This window comes from Hemiscyllium ocellatum, chromosome 4 (genome assembly GCF_020745735.1).
Source record: "Hemiscyllium ocellatum isolate sHemOce1 chromosome 4, sHemOce1.pat.X.cur, whole genome shotgun sequence".
In the NCBI taxonomy this organism is placed as follows: Eukaryota; Metazoa; Chordata; class Chondrichthyes; order Orectolobiformes; family Hemiscylliidae; genus Hemiscyllium; species Hemiscyllium ocellatum.
The window spans coordinates 82,384,972-82,401,575 of NC_083404.1; the positions used below are offsets into that span (position 1 = coordinate 82,384,972).

A 16,604-nucleotide genomic window follows, 5' to 3' on the forward strand; every position below is an offset into this window, starting at 1 on the left:
TTTATTAGGACATAGAATATTGAGTTAAAAACACAGGTGGATATAAAATGGATAATTACTTGTAAAACAGAAGTAGATATATATTTTCAGAGAAATTATATGTTAAGTGGCTAGCTTTTTCAGAAACATTGTGTAAGTGTGATAGACTATAAAATGTTATAATTCTACAAGCAGAACTTAATGCCTCCATCCAAGAGCTGAACCAGTTTTTGCTGCTGCAAAGCCTGGGAAACAGAGGAATTTCAGAGTTATCATAGTTGTGGTAATCGACTGATAGGGATAAGTGAAGTTAGGCAAGAAGATTGAAAAAACTGAACTGTGGACTAAATTTGATTTACTTTCACAGTTATACAGTCTTAAAACTCTCAATAGATATATAATTTAACAATGTTCACATACTGACAGTGAGGATTGTTTATTGCAACAACTGTATATTTTTGTTTATGACAATTTGGGCAAAACTTAAGAGTAATTATTAGAAGACAAAACAATTAAAAATATTATTCATGGAGGTGGGCTTTGCTGGCTGGGTCAACATTTATTACCTATTCATAGCTGGCCTAGAGAAGGTGTTGGTGAACTGCCTTCTTAAACTACTACAGTCCATTTTGTGTTTTGTGTTTGGCATTTGGTGTTTTCCATTTAGATTTTTATCCAAGGACTCTGAAATAAGGTGGCTTACTTCCAAGACAGGATACTGACTGGCTTGGAGGGGAGCTTGCCGATGGCGTTGTTCACATGTACCTGCTGCTGTTGTTCTTTTACACGGTGGTAGCCATGGATTTGGAAGGTGCTATGTGAAGAACATTAGTGAATTTCTGCAGTGCATTTTGTGGATGGCAACACTGCTGTTACTGGTGGTGGAGGAGTGTTTTGTTTTGGTTGTGGTGCCAATCAAGTGGGCTGCTTTTTCCTGAATATTGTCATGATATTGAGTGTTTTTGGATCTGTATCATTAGGCAAGTGTGGAGTACTTTATCACACTACTTATTTTTACCTCACAAAAGTTGTAAGGTTTTGGAGTCAGGAGGCCAGATACTCGCTGCAATATCCTCTGACCTGCTTTTGTAGTCCAAGAATTTATATGGCTAGTGAAGTTCATGGTCAATAGTAGACCCCTCACCAGAATGTGGATAGTGGGGGAAGGGGGGTTTCAAAGATGGTAATACTGTTGAATATCAAGGAATGATAGGTAGATCCTCTTTCAGGAGATGATCAATGCCTGGTACTTGACAGCATTTGTCGCACAAGGCAGGGACACATGGGTTAGGGATCATTTAATAGCTTGGATAGAAGATTGGCCAACCAATAAAAGCAGAGATTTTGGAAAAATTTATCTTTTCCTAGTTGACAAGATGTAACTAGTGCGGTGCCACAGAGTTCAGTCTCAATTCAGTCCTCCAACCCCAATTATTTACAATCTGCGTTAATGAACTTGGGTGCAGGGTTAAAAAGTTGCAGAATTTCTAGTCAGTTTCGATGAAGAAATAATAAATTTACTAATGGATTTTAATGGGTTAGGTGAATGGGCCAAAGTTTGGTCGATGAAGTTTAATGCAGATGAGTGTGAGGTTACACATTTTTGTTGGAGGAATAAAAGGCATATTATTATTTACAAGGAGAGTTAATGGTAAGCTCCTTTTTAAAATTAAATGTGCTGGAAGTTTTCAGAGCAGTTAAAGACAGCAAAGCATAATTCAATTATTTTCCATCAAAACCATTTTTCTCACAAATCCAGAGGTCTATTCGTACTACAACAGAAAATAATTTACAATATTGGTGAAAGTCAGAAAAAATGTTCAGATGTGTTGACTTAATGTCGATAATAGAAGGCTGGCAATCCAAATATCTAGACTATAATAAATCAGAGGAGGAAGTGAGGTCTGCAGATGCTGGAGGTCAGAGCTGAAAATGTGTTGCTGGAAAAGCGCAGCAGGTCAGGCAGCATCCGAGGAACAGGAGATTCGACGCTTCGGGCATAAGCCCTTCTTCAGGAATTTCCTGTTCCTCGAATGCTGCCTGATCTGCTGCGCTTTTCCAGCCACACATTTTCAGCTATAATAAATCAGACACATGAATTTAAATTTCACCACAGAACTTGAGGAATTTGAATTCAATTAGTTACAAAGTCTGGAATTGAAATGTAGTATCATTAATCGTGACCATGAAATTGATTAATTGCTCTAAAAATGCAACTAGCTAATTAATGTGCTTTAGGACAGGAAACTTGCTGCCCTTACTTTTAACTGCACTTTGGAAATGGTTGATCCAACTCTTCTGTTGTAAAGAAGGCAGCTATTAACACTTGCTCAAGGATAAGTGGAGATGGGTAATAAATGCTGGCCCTCTTACTGATGCCACATTCAATGCAATGAGAAATTTAGTTTGCAGTTAACCACACTAATAACTTCTGAGAATATTTAATTTTCAAAAAGGGCCTCTTTATTACTGACTCAGAGAATTTATTAGAGTTCTTGTAACTGATGTCAATAAGTTAGTGATGACATTGAAACACTGTAATTGTGTCACAGACTGGTATTGTGCCATCCAAAATTATGGCCGTATATTTCTGTAGAAGAGTTGCCAATTTTCGTCAAGCTTTTTTCAAGTGCCAGGAGAAAACAATTTGAGAGAGAAGTGTGAAACACAATTGAGTCACCAGTTCAAGTGGTGAGGAGACTTTTACATACTTCACTGAATCGCTCCAGATTGGAAACAAGTTGTTTGGTCCAACAAATCCACATTGTCCCTCCGAAGAGTAACCCACCTAAACCCAGATTCCTACCCTATTACTCTACATTTACCCCTCACTAATGCATTTCACCTACACATCCCTGATCACTATGGGCAATTTAGCTTGGCAAATTCACCTTTGGATTGTGGGAGAAAACTGGAACACCTGGAGGAAACCCATACAGTCACGGGGAGAATCTGCAAACTCCACACAGATAGTCGCCCGAGGCTGGAATTGATCCTGGGTCCCTGGCACTGTGAGGCAGCAGTGCTAATCACTGAGCCACCGTGCCACCCCTTCATACTAGTTGCTTGAAGAGAAACACTGAAGAACTGTAATCAATGGTAATAGCCAAACTTAATTAAGCAAAACAAGTAAATAGCAAGTAAAACACACCCTTTCCATATTTACTTTGTCAATGAATGGAGGAGATTTTGAATACTAATCTTTTTGTTCCATTATAAAACATAAAAACATGAATTATAAAAGTACAGAACATCAAATTATACTAGCTATCAAAACAATTAAATTGCTGTCTATCAAGACTGCTTACCTTCTAAAACATGTCACCAGACGTTGAATAAAATCCAATGTGTAAAAGCAGAAAGAGAAAAGACAACATATAATCAAATTAAATTAAAAATCTTTAATGAGCAGAACTAAATGACTACATCACAAAAACATATAACTTATAATATCTTTTACAGATTGAATATTTAAATGTTTTCCCGTGTTTATAATAGAACATGTTAAAATGCCATCTTAATATTTTACAATCAGGTTCAGCTAAAAATCAGGAAAGAAAACTTCCACATTCCATTTTAGTTGATAAAATAAACTACTGCAAATGCTGGAAATTTGAAATAAAAGCAGGAAGTGCTGGAGAAAGTCAGCAGGTCTGGTAGCATCTTGAGAGAGAGAAACAGAAATAATGTTTTGAATCCATTATTACTCTTCTTCCACCAGACCTATAGAGTTGCTCCAGCATTTTCTATTTTTATTTCAATTTAGTAAAGTTCGATTTCAGCTACAGAAGCAAGGAAGGCTCCACAGTCAGAAACACTATTTTGGAATCAACAAGGAAAATATGTCAGCCAAATGTTTTGCAGTTGGATGCATGATCAATGCATGTGTGTGAGCTGTAGATGAAAATAAAATCATAACTGAGTGCGCAGCCATGGGCAGATCAATAATTGTCATCGTAAACATGAATGGCCCACTCAAACAGAATGGTGTCTATATCACCCTAACTTAAAATCATGTCTTCAAAGAAAGAAGGAAGCAAGTGTATTGCAAGTAGCTTATATACTTGAGTAATAATCAAATGTTTTGACTCTTTTTTAAAGTTACGTTTATGGGGTCGACTATTACATGGATATATTTTTGAAGGGTCTGCAATTCATGCCCATCAAAACTCATACTGGATCATTAGCAGAAGCCCAATTGGCAAGTTGTTGGAGAGAATCCTGAGGGACAGGATGTACATGTATTTGGAAAGGCAAGGACTGATTAGGGATAGTCAACGTGGCTTTGTGCGTGGGAAAACATGTCTCACGAACTTGATTGAATTTTTTGAAGAAATAACAAAGAGGATTGATGAGGGTAGATCGGTAGATGTGCTCTATGTGGACTTCAGTAAAGCGTTCGACAAGGTTCCCCATGGAGACTGACTAGCAAGATAAGATCTGATGGAATACACGAGAACTAGCTATTAGGATACAGAACTGGCTCAGAGGTAGAAGACAGAGGGTGGTGGTGGAGGGTTGTTTTTCAGACTGGAGGCCTGTGACCAGTGGAGTGCCAGAAGGATCAGTGCTGGGTCCTCTACTTTTTGTCATTGACATAAATGATTTGGATGTGAGCATAAGAGGTACAATTAGTAGGTTTGCAGATCACTCCAAAATTGGGGGTGTCATGGACAGCAAAGAGGGTTCCCTCAGATTACAACAGGATCTTAATCAGCTGGGCCAATGGGCTAAGAAGTGGCAGCTGGAGTTTAATTCAGATAAATGTGAGATGCTGCATTTCGGAAAAGCAAATCTTAGCAGGACTTATACACTTAATGGTAAGGTCCTAGGGAGTGTTGCTGAACAAAGAGACCTTGGAGTGCAGGTTCATAGCTCCTTGAATGTGGAGTCGCAGGTAGATAGGATAGAGAAGGCGGCGTATGGTATGCTTTCCTTTATTGGTCAGAGTATTGAGCACAGGAGTTGGGAGGTCATGTTGTGGCTGTACAGGCCATTGGTTAGGCCACTATTGGAATATTGCGTGCAATTCTGGTATCCTTCCTATCGGAAAGATGTTGTGAAACTTGAAAGGGTTCAGAAAAGATTTACAAGAACGTTGCCAGGGTTGGAGGATTTGAGCTATAGAGAAAGGCAGAACAGGCTGGGGCTGTTTTCCCTGAGCGTCGGAGGCTGAGGGGTGACCTTATAGACGTTTACAAAATTATGAGGGGCATGGATAGGGTAAATAGGCAAAGTCTTTTCCCTGGGGTCGGGGAGTCCAGAGCTAGATGGCATAGGTTTAGAGTGAGAGGGGAAAGATATAAAAGAGACCTAAGGGGCAACATTTTCACACAGAGTGTGGTACGTGTATGGAATGAGCTGCCAGTGGAATTGGTGGAGGCTGGTACAATTGCAACATTTGAGAGGCATTTGGATGGGTATATTGAATAGGAAGGGTTTGGAGGGCTATGGGCCGGGTGCTGGCAGGTGGGACTAGATTGGGTTGGGATATCTGGTCGGCATGGATGGGTTGGATGGAAGGGTCTGTTTCCATGCTGTACATCTCTACGACTCTATGACTCTATAATTGATTTCTAAATGAAGTGAAAAAAAGTTATGGTAATTATGAAAACCCAGATGGAACACAGCAGCCAGTGGAATGGAAGACCAGGAGTAGAGCAAAACAACCGGCAGACTGGAAAGCTGGAGCTGGACGTGATGGTCTGCACACTGACTCATAATCATTGGTCTGGTATCTGTGAAGAACAAGGGTCAACATTTACACAAGATATGTGTAAAATTCTAGGTTATTTGGCCAAAAATAGGGGGTTGACTTTTACATGACATCGACTATTGCTCAAGTAAACATGCTATATATCAAAATATATTACTTGCTGGTCTAGTCATAATGCTGCAGTAAATTGTCAGTTCATATTTTGAAGTACATAAAGTCTCTTAAAATTTTAATTTTTGCCTTTTTTTTCTTCCTGGAACTATGCATTGATTTGCACAGGTCCAAGCTCATTTAGTTGTAAAGTAAAAGTTTTTAGAACTTGTCAGATCATGCTGCTGGAGAGGAAGTTGAATGGCAATTCAGTATTTAACTGAATATTAGAGCAATATTGGAAGTTCACTTGCCTCTCTCAATATATGAGCAGACTGAAACCATGCTTGTTGGCTTTGAAGGTGTATAGCTATGTGTATCATTGAAATAGAACATATAGAGCTGAAAATGTGTTGCTGGTTAAAGCACAGCAGGTTAGGCAGCATCCAAGGTACAGGAAATTCGACATTTCGGGCCAGAGCCCTTCATCAGGAATCCTGATGAAGGGCTCTGGCCTGAAACGTCGAATTTCCTGTTCCTTGGATGCTGCCTAACCTGCTGTGCTTTAACCAGCAACACATTTGCAGCTCTGATCTCCAGCATCTGCAGACCTCACTTTTTACTAAATAAAACATATAAGTGTGTTAAGTTTACAATTCTATCCTTCAGCATGTAGTGATCTGCATAAGACCAAATCAAGCTGAATACCAGCATCTATTAAAATTCAAATACATAATGCATGATTTTCTGAATTTTTTGATCTGTACACATTTCTGATATTTGTCCCAACTGGGCAATATTCCTGGATAAAAACAGTGTTTGAAAATTATCATACAGTTTTACAGATATCTACATGATATCTGTAAAATAGATCTTTAATACTGAGCATTACTTCTAAAATTAAGTTGTAAATTATGCAGCCTCCTGATACTCCAGATAGTCATTTCAGTAATTCTAAATTTTTCGTTAGTCTAGTTTATGCATTATAATAAAAATTCCCAAGACTGCCTCATTCAGCATTCACTGAAAAATTCATTGCATCAACAATTCTCTTTTTATCTTATTCAAATTAAGAATAAGGTCATGAACAAAGGATATTATTCATTAGCATCCAGTTTAGATGAAATACCATTGGTTTGAAACATTAACCCTGTGATTCTGACCCCAGATATTGTCAGTCTTCCTGTCTACCTCTAGCATCCTGTTTTTTAGAATAACTATAATAATCAAAGAACTTGATTAACAACACTTTAAATAGTAGGATAATAAACCATCAACCCTTAAAAATATTCTAACTGCATTAGATTTCACCAGATTTCTCTACACGAGGTTAGATTTTAGAATCAGGATGGCGATGAAGAGAAGGCTGCCCTGTTCAACAAGTTAAAAAAAATCACAGATCTCACAATATAAAAATATTCTTTATTTATTTGTTCACATGATGTGGCCATTGAGAAACATCTTATTACCTACTCCTATCTCCTCTTGACAAGACTGAGGTGAGCTGGCTTCTTGAACTACCACAGTTGATGGGAAAAGTGGGAAAAATACTCTCAGTGGAGTTAGAAAGTTTCCAAGGTATTGACCCAGTGACAGTGAAGGAATGGTGATACAATTCAAAGACGGTGTGTGGTTCAGAAGGGAACATGCAACTTGTGAGTTCCTATCCATCAACAGCCTTGTTCTTCTATGTGGTGGAGGTTACAGGTTTGGAAGGTGATAAAAAATTAGCCATGTTAGATTGTTGGAGTGCATCTTGTAAATGGTATGCATTGCTGCCATTGTATGTTGATGCTATAGGGACTGAATGTTGAAGGGGTTGGATGGGGTATCAATCAAACAGGCTTCTTTGGCCTGGATGGTGTCGAGCTTCTAGAATGTTGTTGGAAATACAGGTAAGTGGGGAGTATTCCATTACACACCTGATCTATGGTCAACTCCTGGTACTTTTATGGCTGCATATTTACTTGTCTTTTAATAACATAGGCGAGAATACTGTCTGTGTCAAGTCACTTGTGGAACCGCCATTTCTGAGGAATGCTGAGTGGTGCTAAACATACTGCAATCATCAATGAACACTCCTGACTTTATTATGAAAGGTTAACGATGAAGATCTGACTCAGTACGTGGATGTACCGATTACAGAAGGTGCAAAACATTTACCTACTGTAGGGAAATAAGGGTTGGCAGGTGAGTGAGGTGTCAATGGGGGAGCACTTTGGGGCCAGTGATCACAATTATATTAGTTTTAAAATAGTGATGGAAAAGAATAGACTAGATTTAAAAGTTGAAGTTCTAAATTGGAGGAAGGCTAATTTTGATGGTATGAGGCAAGAACTTTCAAAAGTTGATTGGGAGGGGCTATTCGCAGGTAAAGGGACGATTGGAAAGTGGGAGGCCTTCAACAATGAAATAATGAGTGTCCAGAAACAGTATATTCCTGTTATGGTGAAGGGGAAGGCTGATAGGTGTAAGGAATGCTGGATGACTAGAGAAATTGATGTTTTGATCAAGGAAAAAAAGGGAGCATATGTCAAGTATAGCTAGCAGAGATTGAGTGAATCCCAAGAAGAGTATAAAGGCACTAGGAGTATACTTTAGAGGGAAATCATTAGGGAAAAAAGGAGACATAAGATAGCTTTGGCAAATAGGGTTAAGGAGAATCCAAAGGGATTCTATAAATACATTAAGGACATAAGGGTAATTAGGGAGAGAATACAGACCCTTACAGATCAGTTTGGCCACCTACGTGTGGAACTGCAGTAGATGGGGGAAATACTAAACAAGTACAAGATGATTCTTTATCTGAAGTTCCAAAATCCGAAAAGCTCCAAAATCTGAAGGTGTTTTGTGAAACATTTCTTTACATTAACAAAGATGTTTGGCATGCAAACAGTTCACCCAAGTCGACACCCACCCGGTGCATGTCACTCAGATGCAACGTGCGAGGTATGGCCCAGCACCAGTTGGACTGGATTCTCTCTCAAGGCCTGTTTTACTTAGTAAGTCTGCTCCTCTGGTAGGGTTTTTAAAAATTTTACCATCAAATTGTCACTTATTCTGAAATGCGAAAAACTCTGAATTCTGAAAAATAGCTGGTCCCGACGATTTCGGATAAAGGATTGTCTACCTGTATTTTACATCAATGTTTACTGTGGAGAAGGATATATAAGATAGAAAACATGGAGAAATAAATAGTGACATCTTGAAAAATGCCCATATTACAAAGGAGGTGATGTTGGATGGCTTAAAAGTATAAAAGTGAATAGATTCCCGAGACCTGATTAGGTGTACCCTAGAATTTTGTGGGTAGCTAGGGAAGTGATTGCTGGGTTGCTTACTGAGATATTTATATCATCTAAAACCTCACGTGAGGTGCTGGAAGACTGGATGTTGGCTAACGTGATGTCACTATTGAAGAAAGGTGGTAAGGAAAAGCCAGGGAACTGGAGATCGATGTGGTAGTGGGCCAGTTGTTGGAGGGAATCTTGAGCCACAGAACTTACATGCACTTGGAAAGGCAAGGACTGACTAGGGATAGTCAACTTGGCTTTATGCATGGGAAGTTGTGTCTCATTAACTTAATTAAACTTTTTTGAAGAAGTAACAGAGAGAATTGATGAGGGCAGAGCAGTGGACATGATCCCTTTGGACCTCAGTAAGGCGTTCGACAAGGTTCCCATTGGTAGACTGGTTAGCAGGGTTAGATCACATGGAGTACAGGGAGAACTAGCCATTTGGATACAGAACTGGCTTGAAGGTAGAAGGCAGAGGGTGGTGGTGGAGGGTTGCTTTTCACACTGCAGGCCTGTGACCAGTGGTGTGCCACAAGAATCAGAGCTAGGTCCACTGCTTTTCATCATGTACATAAGTGATTTGGATGTGCGTGCAGGAGGTATAGTTAGTAAGTTTGCAGATGACACCAAAACTGGACGTGTAGTGGACTGCAAAGATGTTTACTTCAGAGTACAGTGGGATCTTAATCAGATGGACGAAAGGAGTGGAAGATGGAGATAATTTAGATAAATGTGAGGTGCTGCATTTTGGAAAGGCAAATCAGGGCAGGACTTATACTCTTAATGGTAGGGTCCTGGGGAACGAAGAGACCTTGGAGTGCAGGTTCATAGTTCTTGAAAGTGGAGTCACAGGTAGATAGGATAGTGAAGGTGTATGGTATGCTTGCCCTTATTGGTCAGTGCATTGAGTCTAGGACTTAAGAGGTCATGTTGCAGCTGTACAGACATTGGTTGGGCCACTATTGGAACAATGCGCGCAATTTTGGTCTCCCTGCTATAGGAAGGATGTTGTGGAAATTCAAAGGGTTCAGAAAAAATGTACAAGGATGTTGTCAGGATTGGAGGGTTTGAACAAGAGGGAGAGGCTGAATAGACTGGGCCTATTTTCCCTGGACCTTTGGAGGCTGACGGGTGACATTATAGAGGTTTATAATATCATGAGGGGCATGGATAGGGTAAATAGTCAAGGTCTTTTTCCTGGGGTGGGAGCATCCCAAACTAGAGGCATAGGTTTAAGGTGTGACGGGAAAGATTTAAAAGGGACCTGACGGCGATGTTTTCATGTAGAGGGTGGTGTGTGTATGGAATGAGCTGCCAGAGGAAGTGGTAGGGGCTGGTACAATTACAATATTTAAAAGGCATCTGGATGGGTATATAAATAAGAAGGGTTTAGACAGATATGGGCCAAATGCTAGGAAATGGGACTAGATTAATTTAGGTTTTCTGGTTGGCATAGACAAGTTAGACCGAAAGACCTGTTTCCATACTGTACATCTCTATGACTCTATGAAGCAGCTTAAGAACATTGGGATTAGGTTGAGCCTGAGAAAGTACCTCAGATAAGTCCTGGGACTGATATGATTGACCTCCAATAGCATGGCCTATTATATACAAACATTACATTCACAAGCATATAAGTGCCTGGGCTAACATTAAACCATTAGGTTACAATGGAGGAGTGTGGTTCCAGTCATGTTTCATGCTTCAAGTCATCCTGGAATAAGATGGAGGATGAACATTTATACTTTTAGGTCATATGCTATACAGTGATCTTATCATGAACATATGTGTTAAATGTATACTAACTTAATGACTGTGAGAAATAACACAACACTGGGTGTAAATTGGGTAAAGTGGGTATATTAGTAGTTATCTAAAGAAGATCAATAGGAATAGAGGGAGGTTGAAAGGTCATAGGGTCAGAAGGATAACAACAGAAAAGAGAAGAAGAATGGGGGTGTTATCTGGTATCCATGTAATGTTCTATGTCCTATAAAAGGCAGAACCTGGAATGCACTCATAAGAACACATGGGAAAATTTGTCAGAGGAAGTGGCTGGTGGAGGCTGGTACAATTGCAACATTTAAGAGGCATTTGGATGGGTATATGAATAGGAAGGGTTTGGAGGGATATGGGCTGGGTGCTGGCAGGGGGGACTAGATTGGGTTGGGATATCTGGTCATCATGGATGGGTTGGATGGAAGGGTCTATTTCCATGCTGTACATCTCTATGACTCTATGAACTGTACAATTATGGTTGACGCCTTGTGCAAAGTAGGTAGAGGAAGATGCAGATTTTTCTTTGGTGAGGCAGAGTAACATTTTTGATTCAGCAATGCCAACAATCTGGTTTCAATTTGCACATCATCAGCAGGTCATTCATTGTCCAAGAATGCACATTAAGAATTATATATCAAGCAATCATGACCATTGTGTACTCCAGAGATATTTCAACCAGGCAACCAAGAACAAGGCACAAGATGACAAGTGTGCTGCAAAATTCTCAGGAAGCAGTGCTGCTTTGCATCAACTTCCGACATCACAAATGTGTGGACATTCATCATTATGCATATGCAGGAGAAGGGAAATTCGCCCAGTCATGCAGCTTGCTTGCACGTGCACAGGTGCAATGATCGAAGGTTGGGATGAAAAGAAACTGCAGATGAACAGTAAAAAGGCTCATAATTGAAACAGCTGTTGAAGTAACCTGTCTGCCTGGATACGTTTTCATCTTAGGATGGATTTTATGGTAAATATTTTTGGAATTGTTTGTTAGTTAAGCCACTGAACTAAGTCTTAGAATAGATTCTAAGAATAAATGGTTACGTTTCTTGTTAATGTGCATGAGAAATCATGTCTCACAAACGTGATTGAGTTCTTTGAAGAAGTAACAAAGAAGATTGATGAGGGCAAAACAGTAGATGTGATCTATATGGACTTCAGTAAGGCATTCAACAAGGTTCCCCATGGGAGACTGATTAGCAAGATCAGACCTCATGGAATACAGGGAGAACTAGCCATTTGATTACAGAACTGGCTCAAAGGTAGAAGACAGAGGGTGGTGGTGGAGGGTTGTTTTTCAGACTGGAGGCCTGTGACCAGTGGAGTGCCACAAGGATCAGTGCAGGGTCCTCTTCTTTTTGTAATTTACATAAATGATTTGGATGCGAGCGTAAGAGGTACAGTTAGTAAGTTTGCAGATGACACCAAAATTGGAGGTGTAGTGGACAGCCAAGAGGGTTACCTCAGATTACAACAGGATCTGGATCAGATGGGCCAATGGGCTGAGAAGTGGCAGATGGAGTTTAATTCAGATAAATGCGAGGTGCTGCATTTTAGAAAAGCAAATCTTAGCAGGACTTATACACTTAATGGTAAGGTCCTAGGGAGTGTTGCTGAATAAAGAGATCTTGGAGTACAGGTTCATAGCTCCTTGAAAGTGGAGACGCAGGTAGATAGGATAGAGAAGGCGGCATTTGGTATGCTTTCCTTTATTGGCCAGAGTATTGAGTACAGGAGTTGGGAGGTCATGTTGCAGCTGTACAGGACATTGGCTAGGCCACTGTTGGAATATTACATGCAATTCTGGTCTCCTTCCTATCGGAAAGATGTTGTGAAACTTGAAAGGGTTCAGAAAAGATTTACAAGGATGTTGCCAGGGTTGGAGGATCTGAGCTATAAGGAGAGGCTGAACAGGCTGGGGCTATTTTCCCTGGAGCGTCGGAGGCTGAGGGGTGACCTTATAGAGGTTTACAAAATTTTGAGGGGCATGGATAGGGTAAATAGGCAAAGTCTTTTCCTTCGGGTCGGGGAGTCCATAACTAGAGGGCATAGGTTTAGGGTGAGAGGGGAAAGATATAAAAGAGATCTAAGGGGCAACTTTTTCACGCAGAGGGTGGTACGTGCATGGAATGAGCTGCCAGAGGAAGTGGTGGAGGCTGGTACAATTGCAACATTTAAGAGGCATTTGGATGGGTATATGAATAGGAAGGGTTTGGAGGGATATGGGCCGGGTGCTGACAGGTGGGACTAGATTGGGTTGGAACATCTGGTCGGCATGGACGGGTTGGACCGAAGGGTCTGTTTCCATGCTGTACATATCTATGGCTCTATGACTAGAGGTGATTCAATGAAATATTTGAAGCTCAAGGAAAAAATGCAACAACTGTTCAGAGGCAGTATAATGGGAGCTATTTGGATTTTGGATTTTCATGGACAAGAAATGCTGCTTGCCGCTTACCTGAACACCTGATCTACAGTGAGAAGTTGGCAAACACTGGAATAGTACAAAGTTTGTTAAGATGTTATTTACAGATGAACAAACGCATTCAGTACTTCAAGAGTACTTCAACCTCAGACAGACCCATGTCTGATGGAATGTGTACATTTAGATAAAGTTCAAGAAACCCAGTTATCTCATGGCTAACCTTGCTACAAAATCAAAGAAGCCTCATCCCATCGCCAAACTGTTAATCATGTCTGCATATAAAAAGATTGTAGATGTGTTGTCAGGAGTTGATGCTGCTGATACTGCAGTTAAAACAGTGAATAGATGGCATATCAGCTGATATCAAGGAGATGCTGCAAATGAAGTTAGCTACTAATGATAAGTCCGCTGAAAAGAGTGGACACTGCCAGCTGCTGGTCAAGATTCAGTATGCTAATGAGAATTCCATTCAGGAAATTTTCATGTGACCATTGAATAAATATTTTGAGTAACAGATATCTACCTACTTGAGGGACTGCAAACTTACATGGGTTACGTGTTGGAGAATTTGCACTCGCAGAGAAAGCCCCCACAATGCAGAAACTTGTTATTAAGGTGAAAGAGCAAAATACTGCTTTCAGATTACACATTGCATCCTCCACCATGAAGCTCTTGTAGCCAAACAATGACAGCAGAGTTAGCTACAGTATTAGAGAAAACTGTGAAAATCATGAATTACATAAAATAATTCATGGTTGTTCACTATCTTGGGTGCAGAGTTAAGGCCAATCATCGGAGTTTACTATTATACATCAAAGTACAATCGTTATTGCAGGGCAAGGTTCTCTCCCATGTTCATGAGCTCCAAAGTGAACTGAGAGGGTTTTCAACAATACATGAACTGTCTTATAAAGAGTTACTATCTGATGATTACCAGTGGGCTAAGCTGGTATATCTTGTATACATGTTCAGCCATCTGAAAAAGATGGATATTAAAATGCAGAGGAAAACGAGGTGATTCTGAACATCACAGATAAAATTTGAAGTTTCAAGTCAAAATTGAGCTTTTGGCAAGAGACAGTGGCAGGGGATTCACATGAGATATTTCCACTCGCATCCACAGCAGCAATCAGAGCTATCAAGGTGTTAAACCTCATATTCAAACAATATGAGGTTTAACAAGAGAAGTTCAAAATCTCAGTAAATGTGGAAAACTGAGACTGGGTATGTGATCAATTTAGTTCACTGTCTTCTGGTTCATCACAAAATCTGAAGGTAAAAGAAGAAGAGCAAAATACAACAGTAGGGATGAATCAAACAATGAAAGGTAAGGAAGGTTTGGCGAGGTGTCTGTGTACCCATTTTGGCTGACTGTGGAATATAAATAACCGACAGTGTCAGACCATGCTTTTGCTGCACTCTTGCCGTTTACAATAAAATAACTCTGTGTACTCTAGAGAGAGCTTACCAGTGGAGCAAGATCAATAAGTGACCCGCTCATCAATTCCTCTGTGGATCAAAACATTCTGTGCAAACTTGGCATGCCCAGGTTTCCCACTAATCTAGTAAATTGCAGTTTATTTTATGTTGTGTTTTGCTCTGATCCATTGTTCATGAATAGTTAGAAATAGTTGAGCAGGTTTTTAAAATGTGCTTGTGTCTGCATTTAAAGACCTGATCCTAGCGCTAACTCTAATTCTATGGCAGTTGTATTCTTGCTGATGAATTTGAAACATTAATGTTTTTGAACCTTGTTTAGTTTGTTGTTTACACTTGGTTGCAAGCCTCTCCACTAAGTCCATAACCATAGTAAATTCAAGTAAGTGTGACATTTAACAATCAATTCAATTGAAAAAGTGATTGTGTTGTGAAATTATTTGTCTGATTGAAGTGTGCCTTGAGACTGAAAAGGCTGGGAATCATTTATGTACACTAATTATAATCTTAGTAAATGTTATTGGAAGTAGGTGGGAACTTAAAACATAGGCAGATCAACCATGATCTTTTTCCATAACAGAGTAGGCTCAATGGATTAAATAGTATACTTCTGCTCCTAATTTGTAGGCCAACTAAGCAAATTTAATCAGATAAACACATTTGGAAGTTTCACATGACTATTTCAGTTCAGATACACATTCTGTAGCTAGAGTTGGCAGATAACATTTTTCAGCTCCACATTCACACAGTGAACTGTAATTATTCACGGATATATTATGTGCAATGGTGTCATTTCATTGGTGGTTGGAGCTATCATGTTGGCTTATTAGCAGACTTTCACTCCCATGATGTTGCATGAAAAACTTTGTTGTGCAGTGTACATTTGAACAGTGTGATGCACCTCAAAGCAACTTATGGAAGCACAATATTGATCTGCTTGTGAAGCCTCTATGTCACAGTGTGCAGAGTCCTGCACCTCAAGACCCTCTTGTCTCATTATCAGCCATTTTTATCTTGTACAATCAACCCTTTGTCAGTCATGTCCTGATTTCCATCTAATCAGCAGCCTTTTTCTTCTCACCCTTGCATTTTTTGCCTGCTTTTGTTCTTACTTATAATATATTATACATTTAACTTTGTTCTAACAAGTGTATGATCGCTGACGATAATCTAGTAGAACAAGGCAGAAGCTGGAATTATCGACAGAGACAGGTATTAATATAGATAGGGCATTTGGTGCCCTATCTATATCATGAAAAAATCTGAACTTGTAGTCTGAACTGATTCACAAGAACAGATTCACAAGTAAAGTGATTTTAAAAACTTGACTAAAAATCCCTACGAAGTTAAAATAAATTTAAATAACAAAATCCAGAATTAGGTGTCCCAAACGGAATTGTGTTGATACTTACTGACCTCATTTCTTTCAATCCCTCTTTCTGAATGACTTGTAATATCTGCTTTGGTGTCATTGGCGTGTTAGGATGTTTTTCCAAGACCTAGCAGAAATAAATGCATACAAACAACAAGAGATCAAAGAAAGAAGACCAGTTTTCTGAGATTTACATTGATAGAAAAAAAAGTCTATTTTCACAATTGCAAAGATACATTAACTTGTTCTAAATTAGATAGAGAAGGAATGTCATTAAAAATGACACTAAATATGGTCTTTATTAAAAGTAGTATATTGCTTCACTCTATTACTTATCAGTCAAAATAACAATCAATTCATTGTAAGAAATATGAGAATTCCCAGTTCAAGTACATTGCACAACTAGGATGTGGTGTGTTCCAAAAATAGCAATTATTTATTTTGTTATTCTTTTTTCAAGCAGTTACATCATCTAGATATTCCTACAATCTCAAATGAATTTCAGCC

At 39.4% G+C, this 16,604-nt stretch overlaps 1 protein-coding gene across 1 annotated transcript in view; it reads right to left on the reverse strand.

Annotated features, from left to right (window-relative positions):
* LOC132815217 (putative Polycomb group protein ASXL3) overlaps positions 1-16,604 on the reverse strand; it is a 305,275-nt gene that overhangs the window by 251,391 nt on the left and 37,280 nt on the right. The window contains exon 2 of the mRNA XM_060824032.1: positions 16,142-16,224. Within this exon, the coding sequence (XP_060680015.1) occupies positions 16,142-16,224 (83 nt within the window). The remainder of the gene's footprint in view (positions 1-16,141; positions 16,225-16,604) is intronic.